Genomic DNA, 15,457 nt, shown 5'->3' on the forward strand with positions numbered 1-15,457 from the left:
TAAAGGCACAGCTTTCACTGCTTTTCCCAAAAATACCTGGTTCAGTTAGAGGGCTGCAGTAGCCTTTCCAAGTTGCTGGATCATGTTGCTTCCCTGTTTATTCTCTCCCTAAACTTGCTGAAATCAGACACTACAGCATTTGATAACAGGCACCCTGTTAGGAGAATTTGTCTGTGTTACAGAAAATGCATAGATTTAACTAGGTGTTGGATCAATATTCCTTATATATTTTAATTCAAGGATCACAGCTTTCCAAACTGACTCATAGTTGTGTCAGCCTTAAGTCCATGCCACGTGGGAGCACAGAGTGGTAACAGTTCTGAAAGTCAAATTTACTAAAGCCAAGTCTGACAAGACATCAGTCAGTCACCAGTTGGCTTTGAAGAGAGATCCTATCTCAGGAAAATGCAGGGTCAAATCCCAAACTGCTGGATCCACACATTTTCCATAGTGGGACTCATTCAGGACCACAGCAATGGAAGTTTGCTGTGTATGCACATTTTTTCACTACAGACACATTTCTCTACCTAACCCGTGGAAAGCTGCACACAGAGTTGCATAGAGGAAATGTTCTCTGATCAAGGGGATACTGAAACCAAAAGAAAGGCTTCCACTGAGGTTTGAATCTGGGGGTCTTGTCTCAGGTGGCCACATTAATGATATGTATATAATCCTTTGATAGTAATCATTTTGCTCATTAAAAGTGTATCTGTGGAACTGGAAATAGCTTGGAAACACTGTAGGTGAGAGTAGGAGTCATTGTTAGTGACTCTCTTAAGAACCAGGAAAAGCTGCAGAATTTTGTCAACAAGCAACTGAAAATACATATAAATAAAAAGATTTCATCAGATTATTATGTATAAATAAAGCATGTTATCAATCTATCTCAGGAGTTGTTACGGAATCTGGTTGATTTTAAGAATTCTGCTGGGGGTGTGAAAGAAGCAGTAAGGCACCCTGTTAATTATTGCAGCTATTAATAATTTAGTAATCAATTAATAATTGAGTACATTTGCAGATGATGGGTAAAGGATGGGAATATTCAGAGTTTTGGTAGTACTGAGGGATTTAGTACAGATTAAAACACATTTAGAAAATAACTAATGCAGAGAAACTTCCCTGAAAAAGATGCACATAGGGCAAAATGAGCACAGATTCTGTACTCATTTTTTTTTTTTTTAAATATTCTTCATCCTCCATTGTCTGTGGGCCTTTCAGAAGAACCATGGGCTGATGGCCTTTACAAGGTAAGAACTTGGAATTCAGGTGTACATCCTCCTTCTCTCTCCCTATCTCTAAGTGTAATAAAGGCACTGTTGTGTCTGAAAAACTTGTGTTACTGGACACATAAGTTACCCAGTATTAGGTGTGGAGGAATTTACCTACAAAGAATAGGTCACAAACAAAACTGGTTTATATTTTCTCTTCAAAAGCAAAATAATCAGACCAGACGGGGAACAGAAAGACCATCTGTGCCTAATTAAAGGGTGAGACTGCATAACAGCAACAGATGTTATATTATTGTAGTCAGAAGAGTTTATTGCTAACAGTGGTAAATATTGTGCATGGTGAAGCAGTAATTTAACAGACATACTTCCACATAAGCTACCCTTTTCTTCCTGGAAAAAGGAAGACTTTGAGTGTCACAAAAGCTGGTTTTTTCCTTTCTTTGGCAGAGATTTTAGCTGGTTTTCATTGCTAAAGCAAGGAGTGGCGATAGCTCACAGGTTTTGTTACCTCTGTGTTTCTACTTGCATCTCTATTCTCCTGGTCCCTACAGAGAGCTTTCCATGCACATCTCTCGGAACAGCCACTCTCTGCTTCCGAGACACAACTCATGGTAAGGGGGAGCTTTGTGGGTAGACTTACAAGTATCACGCTGATAAAAAGGGAGCAGATAAAGTCTGCCTTTGTCCAAAAGAGATAAGTTAGAAACTGAGAATGAATGAACACCTGATCAGTGATCTACAATTACAGCAGCTGATGGGAAGCGGTGTCAGGAGAATCCAGAGGTTGCCATAGAAATGTAACAAAGGATGCAACCCTCAGGGACTGCACCTGAGTCAGGTACCAAACATGCAGGAATTCTCAGTGAATGAAACTCTCAAGTTTAAGAGAAAAACAGAAGCCACATCACAGATAAAGATAACTGAGCTGTCTGTCCTGTCTGTGATATCATGGGAGATCCCATCTGGACGTCAGCCGTGATTGCTGCTCTGCCTCTTTCCCAGCCTTGTTTGGGTGAAATATATAAACCTCAGGAGAACTCTCAGAGCATCAGTGTACATCTGCTGGCTTCTCTAGTTCCTTCTGCTAGGAAATCTAGAAACACATTATCATTTTTGGACCATAACAAGCATTTCAGTTGCTTGTTATGGAAATTCTGTGTAACAACATCCTAATGCACTCGACTTTGGGATAGCATTTTCTGACTGTTTTCCAGTGACTCATAGTTTTTAAAAAGGTATTTCCTGGGTGGAGGGAGGGTGTACAAAATGGTTCTATTTTAAGAAGACCCTTAACTCTGAATATCTTTCATCAAACAAGTCACTGGAGATGAGGGTACCATGTAACCTGCCCGCATTCTCTTTCTAAACTCATTTCTGCACGCCCTCCCACATTCCTGGAAAAAGAGAGGGACCACTATGATAATCTAAAGGTCTGGCAGCACTGATATTTCTACTAGTTGGAAACATAGTTTCTCCCCATCAGAGGCTTTTTGAAGAGAATGGATTGAATTTCAATCAACTAGAGTTGTAAACAGCAAACATCAACAGTTCCAAAGCCCCAAAAGTTTCAAACTTCCAAATCCACCACCAGAGTATCCTCTTCTAAATGAGGGAATAGATGTTATTAATACTGACTGCCTTAATGTATTAGACCATGGAATCCCCAACAGAGCCTCCTGGTCTTTTGAAAGTAAAATGAGACAATTTGTTTTCAAGGAGATAGAGTTCCCCCACTTAAATGTTAATCTTAGAGGAGGGAAACCAAAGGTTATGTCTCAGCCCCATCACAGATTTTGAGGAGGGAGACAAATTTTTAAAGAAAAATAAAATTAATTCAAGCACCTAGAAAAATTTAAACAAACAAAACCAAATGGTGACTTGGGAATACTGGATCACTGCTAGAAGCAGTTGTTTTTTTTTTCTGTGATCTTAACATCTTAAGCACCCTGACTTGGGAGGTTTGGTGATGATCTTCTGTAGACTAAAGTCAAAACACACAATCTAATAGGAAGACATTGGGATTCCTGCCCAGGGCAGGGAAGGAGATGGACAGAGAATCAGAATAGTTTGAGTTGGAAGGGACCTTAAAGACCATCTTGTTCCAGGTCCCTGCCATGGGCAGGGACACCTTCCACTAGCCCAGGTTGCTCAGAGCCCCATCCAACCTGGCCTTGGACACTTCCAGGGAGGGGCATCCACAGTTTCTCTGGGCAACCTGTGCCACGGCCTCCCCACTCTCACAGGGAAGAATCTTTTCCTAATATCCAATCTAAACCTACTGTCTGTCAGACTGAAGCCATTGCCCCTTGTCCTGTCACTCCAGGCCCTTGTCCAAAGTCTCTCTCCATTGTCCTTGTGGGCTCCCTTCAGGTCCTGGAAGGCCACAATTAGGTCACTCCAAAGTTTCTCTTCTCCAGGCTGAACAATCCCAACTCTCTCAGCCTTTCCTCACAGCAGAGCTGCTCCATCCCTCTGATCATCTTGGTGCCTCCTCTGCACTCGCTCCAGCAGCTCCACGTCCTTGCTGTGCTGGGCCCCCAGAGCTGGAGGCAGCTCTGCAGGGGGGTCTCCCCAGGGTGGGGCAGAGGGGCAGAATTCCCCTGCCCTGCTGCCCACACTGCTTTGGATGCCTAAAATTTTAACAGTTATGTTTTGGCCATGCAAATCCGATCCTCTGACCCTCCTCCAGAAGATTTTCTGCATGACAAGAATGCAGTTACATGACCACAGGTGACTCTGAGGTGTGTATAGTAAGAAAAAGCTAAAATTGTATTAAAGAGGACTTTTCCCTATGAATTTCCTATCTCAGTCAATCAGAAAAAACAGATGTATAAATTGTCGATAGTTTGCACACAGATCATTATGGCAGAAGCTCCTCAAATATCTTCTTTTAGACAATGTATGCATCAAAAAGGGAGACATATTGTAATACTACACATTTTTGCACATTTACAAGCTGTATTTGTAATCTTAGGCATATATAGCCAAACTGAGATCTGGGCAATACCCCTAGCAAGTCATTATCAATTAAAAAAAACAAACCAAAACCAAAAACCAGTTTATGAGAGGGGAATAACTGTCTCTGAATTCGTTTAAAATTCAGCAAATGAGTTTTGACAAGGAAAAGAAGAAAACATTTGGAAAGGTCAGACTTTTTTTCAACAAAGTTCAACACTTGCAATTTTATTCAAGATGATGTTATCATTTCAAATTTGATTACTATATAGGAGGGATAAATTACCTGAAAGTAAATTTAAAAAGTGAAACTCCAAAATTTTTTTTTATTATTTCAGCCCACCCTGAAACAGTTCTCCCATTTTGATTGCTTTAGTTTAGACACTGAATGAAAAAAAGAAAAAAAAACAAACCAAAAAAAACCCCCACACTATTATTTTGACATCTTTCATAACACAAAAGATATCATAAAAGAAAAATCTTTCCATCTACAAGAACAATGAAATCTTAGGCTTCAGAAATATATAAAATATGATCATAATGTTCAAGAGCAATCTTATGGAAGGCTTGAAACTGAAGCACTTCTTTGGTTTGTATTTTTGAAAGTATTGTTGAGAAGACAGGATGGAAAGAAAATCTTTACCCTGAGTCTGAATTTCAAGATCAGTAAGAGACAGAGCCCACAATAAAAGAAACAGATTTTTAAGAAAGTTTAATTTTCATTCATGACAGAACAAAGTTATTCATTAAATGTTTGTAGGTGAAAGCTTGGTTAGTGAACATGTGTATCTTCCAATGAAATGCAGTTCTGCAAAATATTTTACTTTACAGTAAATCACAACAGCAGCAATTTTGTTACTTTACGTGCGATGTACACGAAATGCCACATGATTTACAGGGCTTAATTCCAGTCTCACTCCTCAGCTTCACCCTGGTGGTTCAGTGGCCTGATTCCTCTGATACTGGCTGAATTCCCAGTTTAAGTGAGAGAAGAATCAAACATGTAGGGGTTTGTTTGGGTTTTTTTGTGTTCAGGACAATGAACAACAAGGAGCTTCCCTGGCTGTAGCAGCTTCAGTCATTCAGATGCACATGTTGTGGCCTCCCTGCTCATCAGAACACGCATTCAAGCTCCTGCTAAGCAAAAAGCAATATATCTGTGGATGCAAGTGCACAGGGATTTTAATTCCTTGTGTTTCCACATCTCTGTGCCCTTACCAACAGCCCTGCCTGCCCTGCAAGGGTAGCACCTCGTGGCAGTGTATGTTAGGAAGGCACAATGACTCCTCGAGGCTCCAAATGCTTGTCAGCCGCCCACTGGCAGCTACAAGCAATAAGACCATGAGTTGTGTGCACTTCTCCATGGTCAGTCAGACCTGCCCAAAGGTAGATATGAGAGCAGGAATGTCCCCATCCCCACGGGATGTCTGCAGGCAGAGGGATGGTTGCAGTCCTACCGCAGAGACTGCACGAGCCGGGAGAATTCCCGCATGCCTACCCAAGTCACATCACCACAAAAACCAGCTACAGCCACAATATAGCCCTTATCTTGCACTGATAAAAGTCTGGAAATGCTGCAGCCCAGATAGCATATAAAATATAACAGAGTCCCTTGCATATGGAGTTTCTAAGGAAGCAAAAGAAGCCTCCCTTTTGCTCCCTGACACTTGCATGACTGTCTCTCCCTCCCTTGCTCTGGACTCAGAATCACATCACACAGTAAGCAGGTGTTGCAGAGGTAAGCACAGCATGTTCCCCTTCCCTAGGGAGTCACACCACCGTGTGCTGTGAGCTAAAGGAGGTGAAGCTGCCTTTGGGACTCCGGGTAAACTGGGAGAAGCTGGCGGCCCGGCTCCTTCTGCTCTTGGTCCCACTTTTGCGCTTCCGCTTGTCGCGTGCCATAAAGCTCTCTATCAGCTTCAGCTTCTCATGCTCCTCCTTCAGGAAGAAGTCAACAAGCACACTCTTCTCCTTCTTGATCTGTTGACTGATGTCCTTGGGGATGTCAGGGATCATCCAGTCAACCAGAACACTGAGGAACATCACCAGGTTCTGCAAACACAGCAACAGATGTGAAGCAAGTGTGAAAAATCCAAATACTCACACTGGAGTGAAAGCAAAACCTTTTCTACTGCTATGAGACAGGTATCAAATAAATTTGCTGATGGTGTGGGTAGTAGCACTTGAGTAAGGCTTTTTTTTCAAGAAACAGCTCAGGTTTGTGTGAAGCTACCCCTCAGTGGAGTGGCTGTATTGAACGTGTGGTTCAGTTAGGTTTGAAATGGAAAGGACATGGATTCATCAAATGATTCATGAACAAAAACAGCCTTATTCCTTACAGGCATCCACAGCTGCTCAGTTCTCAGCATCCAGTTCCTTGAGACTGAGTTCAGAATCCATTAATATAAGGGCATCCTCCAACACAGACCATACCCATGTGCTGCCAATGTGGCCTGAGCAGACTGTATACAACTTTCATGGTCATTCTATCCTCAAATCTTTCTCTCTGCAGACAAGTAGGATTGTTTTTACACTACCACAACATGCAAGCCACAACCCCAAACCTCACCTGTCAAGGTCACTACAGATGATGCTCATAACACCAAGCAGGAAGCAGACTAGGCAAAAAGTTGTGCTGTTTATGAAATTTATAGATAAATGATGCTATCATGGTAATTCTTTGAAAACTGTCATGTTGTGTAATGCCTCAAAATGTGTGAGAATGTTTGCTGACAAGGCTGCTAGAATGAACTCTCTGTCCCCAGCCCAGACAATGGAGCTAATTAACCAGGGAATGTACTCTGGCAGAACAGGTAGAAGGCCTTTCTTCCATTTGAAGCACAGTAGAACCAGTTGGTTTCAACTGTTTTGCAGCCAGTGTGGAAAATTACTGAAGGCACAGCAAAGAAGCAGAAGAGGGCAATACAAACCAGGCAAGATTCACAGTAACACTGGAAGTACTTGGCAGATGAGGTGGAAAAACAGGCAGATTTTTACAAGAGTGATGGACCCTGTGGAAGGATCCCAGCTCACGGTGGAGAGGAGAAGGAAGCCATCCAGAAGGCAAATCATAATAGCAAAATCCCTTACTAATGAAATCTTCACACTGAGAAGAATTTGCTGCGCTTACTTCAAGAAAGTAGCAAAAGACCTTGGAGGCTTTAGCACCCCCTGAGAGTATAAAAGTTGACAGAGTCCACTTGAATGTTCAAGAGCCTGGGTTTTTTGGGATCCCTGCTAGTGCCACAGGCTAATGCAGGTTGTGGTACTGTCTTCCATGAAGGGAAAAGAAAGCTCTGCTGAGGAAGTTCCGCAGGGCTCCAAAGGGAGAACCTGTGCTGCAGCCCACTAACCCCTCAGCAGGCTGGGTATGCGCAAAGAGAGAAGCTCTAATGGACATGGGCTGCTTTGGCATGTGCATTCCAATCTGGTTTTTACTATATTTCTGAAATAAATTGAAGCAACTCACCAGACTTACCTGAAATAGAATAACAAAAGCCAAGCGAGCAGATAAGACTGCCCAGTACTGCTTAGAAAACTCATACTGGTTTGGGGACCAAGGTGGTTCTCTGTAGTCTTTGAACCTGTCAGTGGAGACAGCTCAGTTATCACACAGTTCCAGCAATTTCCTCCAGCACCAATTGCTTTGATTAACATGATTTCAGAGTCACAAAAACTAAAGAATCAAACCCTCCAGATGTTCCCACTTCAACCCTTATTATGAAATACAACTCCAGAATTAAAGCTGGACTACCTCCACTGAATTTAACAAGCTTAGCCTGGTTTTCACAGTTGTAACCAAAATCAGAACGTTGTTCTAATGTTGGAAATGTCCAGATTTACAGGATTGACAAATGTCCCCTTTTTATTCCTGGTGTTAAATTGACCTCAGTGTACAGGGAATAAGTGCTGAAGTGAAAGCAGAGAGTTAGTACAAGGCATTTTCAGAAGGAGATAAGTCTGCATTCATCTCACCTAAACCTTGATTCATTTAGGGAATAATTCAGCCCACATAAAATGTGACTTTCACGTTGGTGGTTCCTGTCCTTGCATTAATGAAAGGGGGAGCCATGGGAAAGGCACTTCCTAAATTAACTGTCTAGCCTTAGACAGGATAAAACAGAGCCTTAGTGGTTTAGTGTAAAGACTGTTGCTTTTAGTATTATCATCAATCATTTGGAAGTAAACAACAGGCTAATAAAAATCACAGATGCTCCTAAATTGGAAAGTTTTGCATATAGCAGGAAACACAGAAAGCAATAAGAAATGAATACAGGAAACACAATGAGAGTAATACGGGGAAATGGAAAATATTAAAAATAAAACAAGTGAAGGATCTTCAAAAGGATAGAGTTTGAAAGAAATGCAATGAAAAATGGCCTGGAGCTTGCAGTGTCCAGCAGGTTAGCACAAGTTTGAAATATGGCAGCAGGACAGTATGACTTGTGGTGTATAAACACAAGTCACGATGGTGCTGGGGGGGTATTAGCCTTTCTCTGAACAGCTCAGGTAAACCCACACCTGGGATGCTGCATTCAGCCATTCAGCTGTGCAGATTTCAGAGGGAAAAAAGATTAAAAAAAAAGGGGGGGGGGGACAGGGAAGGAAACCAAAGAAAAAATAGCAACAAATTTAAGTTAGTTCAGCAAAACAATACAAGGGCTGAGGAGACTGACTCACCAGAAAAGATTAAAGAGCAGCACATGTATTGCTCCGCTTTGGTAAGTAACAGCCACAGTTGGACATGATAACCATGCACAAATTGTGCCCTTAGGACTGAAAGGGATAATTTAGTGCTGTTCCCAGTGTTTGACTACGAGTAATGGGATGAAATTAAGAAAGGGAAAATCTGTTTTGAATACCACAAAACCCGTTCTGACAGTAAGATTCATTAAACTCTGGAAAAGCCTCCATTGGGGGATAATGGAGAAAGTTCATATATAACATCTGTCAGCTTCAGTTTGCAGGTGTGCTTACCAAAATTACCTTCAGGTTCTATCCACATGGCTTTGCATGTTAAATTATACATTTACAATCCATGCATCCTCTACATCCTGCCACTCCTCACCCCCAAGAAATTGAGTCTGAAATGCTGGATGTAATTCTGTGCTGCAGCTTCTGGAGACACAAGGTGCAACTCACAATGGGGAGAGGGAGGTGGGAGAGGAGGGAAAAATGACTTTAAACTGGGGGCTGTACTAATTTATGGAAGCACTACCTGGGCTGTGTTAGGCCCTGGTTTGTTTGTTTTGTGCAGTGGTTTAAGCACAGAAGCTGAGCTCTCCGTTGCATCTTACCCAGGATTTCTGTGCTGTGCCTGCAACTGTGAGATCGCCCCTCTGGTACCTTTCTGGACATTGTGGATTCCCACATGTTGCTCAAATCTGTGTCCAAGCCCTGCAGCGAGGGCCAGAGTCAGATCCCTTGAATTTAATCTGCTTGAACATCAAAGCCAAGGAAAACCACTGAGTTTGTTGTGGATTTGCCTAGCACTATAAATCAATCCCAGTCTTGAAACGCAGCCCAGGTTCACCTGGAAGGGTCACCAACTGTGGTGGGTTTTCCATTTGATGTATTCAGAGCTTCACAAACTATGTAAGTGTTGCAGGACATCAGACCCCTTGGAAATTTCACCTGGCTCAGCTGGAAATCACAGGGCTTGTGATGCCTGATCTACATTCACAGAACACTAGCAAATGATTTACAGGAAGGGATATTTTGCCAGAGCTACAGATGAGGTAGCTGGGCCTCCTCCCCACCTCCCTTTTTAATTATTCTGTGTCACATGGGACTCCAGAGTGCAATAACCTGGCCCTTTTCTAACCACAATATTCCACAGGTAGTTTCTTTTTTACAAAGACCATCTTTTCAGTTCAAAAAGTGTTTGGACGATGCTCTCAGGCACTGAGAGTCAGGTGTGATTCTTGGGGTGGTCCCGTGCAGGGCCAGGAGTTGGACTTCATGATCCTTGTGGGTCCTCTCAATTTAGGATATTCTCTGACTTTATTATTCTGTGATTCCCTCATCTCTTCAATTCTTCATTTCTAAAATACTTGTTTCAGCAGGTATGACAGGAACAGCAGACAATCAATGCTGCAAAGACTATTGTGTTTCAAAAACAGTAAGCAACTCTAATGCCACTGAAAAAGGACAAGATTATGAAGTAGTCAATACGGTTGAAGAATGAAGTACAGAAAAGTTCTGAGGGAAAATAGAAAAGTACACACTGAAAGTAGAGAAAAGTTGGGGAAGTGACGATGGATGGAGAAAACCACACAATACTTGGACAAGAGTGAACTGAAGCCAGAGCTAAGAGAAGGATGCTATTGTATTTCAGAAGTATATTGTGTGGGAAAAAAAGAAAGACTGGTAAAAAACATATCGAATTGTACATGGAGGTGGAACTGCAAATCAGTCCAAATATGCTCATCTGTTTATTTCCTTTTCAGGCTGCTCTTCGAGGAAAACATCCTGAATCACAAGAAAGTACTTCTTCAGCAATGAGGGAGTATATAAAAAGTAGTCAGGGAAAAATGTTAGAATTCAGCACTGATCATTAGGAGTTGATGAGATGAATCCCAGGATACTAAGAAAATTAATTAATTCAAAGACACTTTATAAATTCCCTGAATATCAGAGCAGATCCATGTTAAAGTCCCTTTAATGAGCCCATATCTGCTGCTTCTTCTTTTCAGTGTGACCGGCATACTTTATGTACCCCATTATCACAACAGATTATAAGGATTAAAAGGGCCAAACCAATAAAAATGTCACATATCTTAGCAAGCTTTGCTTTTAAATTTGCCTTCAGCTACACAAATGTCATTTCTCTGTGGAAAAAAAAAATCATTAAAACTAATGCTGTGCGTCAGAGCGTCGCTGCAGCAATGTTTATCTGGCAGCAGTGTCAAGGAGTTCACAGCATTGGAGAAAATGCTGCCTAAACATTCAAAGAATGTATTCTGTATGTTTGGTGGCAGAGCTGTTTCTGCTTGTTAAGGTTTTTTAAAGACACCTTAATCTCTGGCAATGCCCGTATGGAGCAAAACTCAGGCTTATTGTAACCACATTTATCTCCAGAGGTCACAGAAATCTAAGAATAAGAGAGGTCAGCTTGTTCCCAACATATTTGCCAGAAAAAGAAATACAGATTTTATTTCCAGCATAAGGGGCAGTGTTTGTTGCCTGTCCCTTGGGACATAAGCCAGATACCCGTATTTTATAACAGTGATAGCTGTGTCCAAAGCTGAGATTTTGATAAGATTGAAAAGAGGGAGGATGATAATGAGAAAGGTGTATCTGGCTGTTGATGTCTTCTCCTAATTGTTTCCTGATAACAGAACAGAAACACTCTCACAGTACTTTCCCATTCAGATTAGCACATGATCAAACACTTACTAATTTTCCTTCTTCTCAGCGGCATGGACTTGATATTATCAGCAGGAACCACTATTATGCTTAGTGTAGATTAGTCCTTTCTTCCCTGTATTTGGGCTCTGTTAAGTAATATGGCTGTATTTGGCCGTGCTAATGTGAGGAGAGCATTTTATCACTGTTGTTCACACACACACACTTCCAAATACAGTGGCACTCAGGAACAGAGGCTGACACCAGGTGAATAGTAGCACAGTGAAAGTAGCAAAGCCACAGAGAGTGAATCAAGATGTTTGCTGAAGGAAAACACAGGCTAATTTGGGGAAACAAATTAAAATGCCAGGAACTGAGGGTGGAAAAGCATTCACAGTCTTACAAGCCTATCAGAAAGTAGAGGTCTTAGCTGTGCGCTCTCCTATCTTCTGTTGTAGTCAAGGTGAGAAGGCAGGTACACCCCAAAGGCAACCCCAAGAGCAGTGCTGGAGTCACAGGGCCAGATTTCTCTCCCTGTTTCTTCTGCCTCCAGTGAAGGCGCCGAGATGTGTAATTGTGTGGGTTGTAGTTGGGTAGTTGGGTGAGATAAATGCCCTGCTTAAAACCAGTGGGATTCTAAGTGTGAGATATATTAGGCAACAAAACAAGGGAGGTCAATTAAAGACCCGTGTGTAGTAAAACTCATATAAATTAAGGCTCTCCTTAAAGAAATGGAAAGGAACTTTTGTACTGATTTTGTGCCATTGCAGAGACCAAGCACAGTGGGTTTCAAGGGAGTCCACAAGGAAGGTGAGGCAGGCTGTTGAACATAGCACTGACCCAATTTTGAGCAGCCTTGGGTTGCACTGCCTTAAACCAGCTCTTTGAATTTCTGCAAATTTTTATAAAAAAACAGGTTACTTTGAAAGCCCTGGAACCACCTTAGTGATTTCTCCTGCAAACTAGAACTACTCCATAGGCATCTGACATTTTGGACATCTTTTAAAGGAAATTGAGCCTTGTTTCCCCAGTCTGAAAGATGAATTTGAAATATAAGGCATGTAGATAGCAAATGTGCAGGTTTTAAAGAAGGCATAATATATTGAAAACTCAGATCTCAGCAAAAAAGAAAGCGTGGTTCTAATTACTGGGTGTCCATTTAAAAATTAATTCTTTTTAATGAAAGCTTTGTCTTTCAATAAATAAAATATTTTTTCATTTGAGTAAGTCTGCCTAAATTGCCTATTTTGCCTTTGTACTGAAAAACCCTTTTAAGAACCTTCTAACAAAGTGGGAATACTCCAAAAGCTGTACTTTTAAAACCGTCTGCACAAAGGCTCATGGATATTACTGAATATGTGGCTGTATAATTGAATATTATCAGTTCCCACTTTGAAAAGAGGTACTTTACCTGCAGAATAAAACATCCTGTGCAAACAGGGAGTTTGCTGGCTGTGTCCCAGCCTTGAGGTGACTGACATTGAAGTAGGAGAGCGTGTGATTGATGAAGCCATGCATGGTTCCATTCTGACTGTATGCGTATTGGTACATAAGGCGTGGAATGAAATCGGACGTGACAGCAATTACAAAAGCCTGGGAGACAAAAAAACACCCAACCAAACAACAGCATCATGCATCTATGAATGACGTGTTCCAGGTTCATTATTTTCATGTGCAAGTAAATTTGGAGTGGTGATGAAGTGAGAATCGAATGGTATGGAATATTTGCATATATAACAGCACAGTAACCTGCTCTGTCTCTCCAGGGAAGGCTAAGTTAGGAAAGTGCAGTATTTCTTACAGCATAGAGCGCAAAAGCAATTAATGTACTCTCCATTTCTCCAATTCTTTCCATCCCTAAAGCCATTAGGAGGCTTATTACTAGTTTAAAAAACCCAAACCTGCAACAAGACATATAGTTGGTTAGTATAATTTGGAGCTTATTTTGGTGTAGTTACACAGTGTTATCTGAGACAAACCTGTTCAGTGTATTCATCCTCCATTTTCCCCTCTCCATCAGGATTTACACATCTGACAGGGGTGGATCTCATGCTGGTATAAAACTCTCATAAAACTGGTATCCCAGTAATTGAGAAGTCACCCAGACACAGAAGTATCTAGATCATATCAATAAGAATTCCTTGATTTGTCCTCTGGACTTACTCCTGTGGGAGCAGGTCCAGAGGAGGCCATGAAGATGATCAGAGGGATGGAGCACCTCTCCTATGAGGAAAGGCTGAGAGAAGTGGAGTTGTTCAGCCTGGAGAAGGCTCCAGGGAGACCTTAGAGTCCCTTCCAGTGCCTGAAAGGCTCCAAGAGAGCTGGAGAGGGACTTGTTACAAGGGCATGGAGTGACAGGACAAGGGGAAATGGCTTCAACTACAGAGAGTAGATTTAGATCAATATTAGAAAAAATCCTTCCCTGTGAGGGTGGGGAGGGCCCTGGCACAGGTTGCCCAGAGAAGCTGTGGCTGCCCCATCCCTGGAAGAGTTAAAGGCCAGGTTGGTCATGGGCTGGGAGCAACCTGGTCTGGTGAAAGGTGTCCCTGCCCATGGCAGAGGGGTTGAAATGAGATAATCTTTAAGGTCCCTTCCAACCCAAACCATTCTGTGATTCTGTGATTATTTAAAATTACATTTTCTAAATAATAATTTCTGTATCAATATTATTCAGATGCAGAGACATAACTGGGCATTCAATATTTTTTTCGAATGGGTATGAACATGTAAACTTTTCTGTCAAGAAAAAAATCTTACTGATATTTTAATGGAATCCCCAGTAAATAAATATTTTCAGAGTTTTTTTGATAAAGAAAATAACCAAGGATAATAAATCTGCAAAGTGTATTCAGATAAAAACAAGAGGCTGTAGAGTTTTGCTCATCCAGCACAGAGCAGTGCTAGACAACTGCAATTTGTGCCTGACATCATAATATCCTTCAGTAGTGAAAATCCTCTGATTTTCTAAGGGCTTTGATGTCTTTGATATTTTATGGTTGGACTTCATGATCTTAAAGGTCTTTTGCAGCCTAAATAATTCTGTAAGTTTATGATCTGTGGGTTAAAACCCACTAGTTAGTACTACAATTAACTCCTAGGGCATGAGTCTTTTTTATCATAAACATGTCAGGAAAATTTTACTTAAAGAATACATATAGAACAATAACATAATAAATCTGTATACCAGACACACATTATATTGAAGTAATTGTTTTTGTTCTGTAAAAGAATGTATTTTCCCACTAAGATTTTTTTTTCCTGGTCCTAGAATCCAAGATGTAATATTTACATTTTTTTCTTCATACCAATAGTTACAATGGCAGAGTAACCAAAAATCTGTGGGTATGAATGGGAAGTAGATCTTTATTTATTATGTGGAGTGTTGCCTGCTTTACCTCCCCTTCACTGGTTGTTCTTATACGGATTAGTCTTCCTGATCTACATAACGTGAGAATAGAGAAAATGGGATGAGAGAATGGTAATTTGTAATTAAATCATGTTTTGCAATTCAACAAGAATGAACTGGATAATTTAGATGTCACAGAATCACAGAATCAACTAGGTTGGAAAAGACCTCTGAGATCATCAAGTCCAACTTATTTTCTTGGCAAATAGAGAAAACTAGACTTCACTTTTAAATTATGTTGAAGGGACAATATAAGCTCCAAGATCATGGTTAGAAACTAGTATAACCAAATACTTACATTAATGATAACTGAAAGCTTTCCAATGCCACTCAAAATGTCATACAAATTCCTGCAAAGGAAAAACAGAACTTGTTAATGGATTTACCATAATTTTTCTTCTTCTTTTTTTTTTTTTTTTTTAATTGCACTTTTTGCATTATCTTCACCACAAAGCTTTTTCATTGCTTACCTATATCTTTTGCTCTCACTGTGTCTGGCCTCCTCAGTTCAGTAACAACT

General features: G+C 41.0%; 1 protein-coding gene across 1 annotated transcript in view; it reads right to left on the bottom strand.

Moving 5' to 3' along the window:
* Positions 1 to 4,944: 4,944 nt before the first annotated feature.
* The window catches only part of ANO2 (anoctamin 2), a 123,993-nt gene continuing 113,480 nt past the window's right edge, over positions 4,945 to 15,457 (bottom strand). Inside the window, 5 exon segments of the mRNA XM_032688969.1 lie at positions 4,945 to 6,236; positions 7,663 to 7,768; positions 12,943 to 13,124; positions 15,236 to 15,287; positions 15,404 to 15,455. Coding sequence (XP_032544860.1) covers positions 5,955 to 6,236; positions 7,663 to 7,768; positions 12,943 to 13,124; positions 15,236 to 15,287; positions 15,404 to 15,455 — 674 coding nt within the window. The 3' untranslated portion in view covers positions 4,945 to 5,954.

Source organism: Chiroxiphia lanceolata, chromosome 5, assembly GCF_009829145.1.
Source record: "Chiroxiphia lanceolata isolate bChiLan1 chromosome 5, bChiLan1.pri, whole genome shotgun sequence".
NCBI lineage: Eukaryota > Metazoa > Chordata > Aves > Passeriformes > Pipridae > Chiroxiphia > Chiroxiphia lanceolata.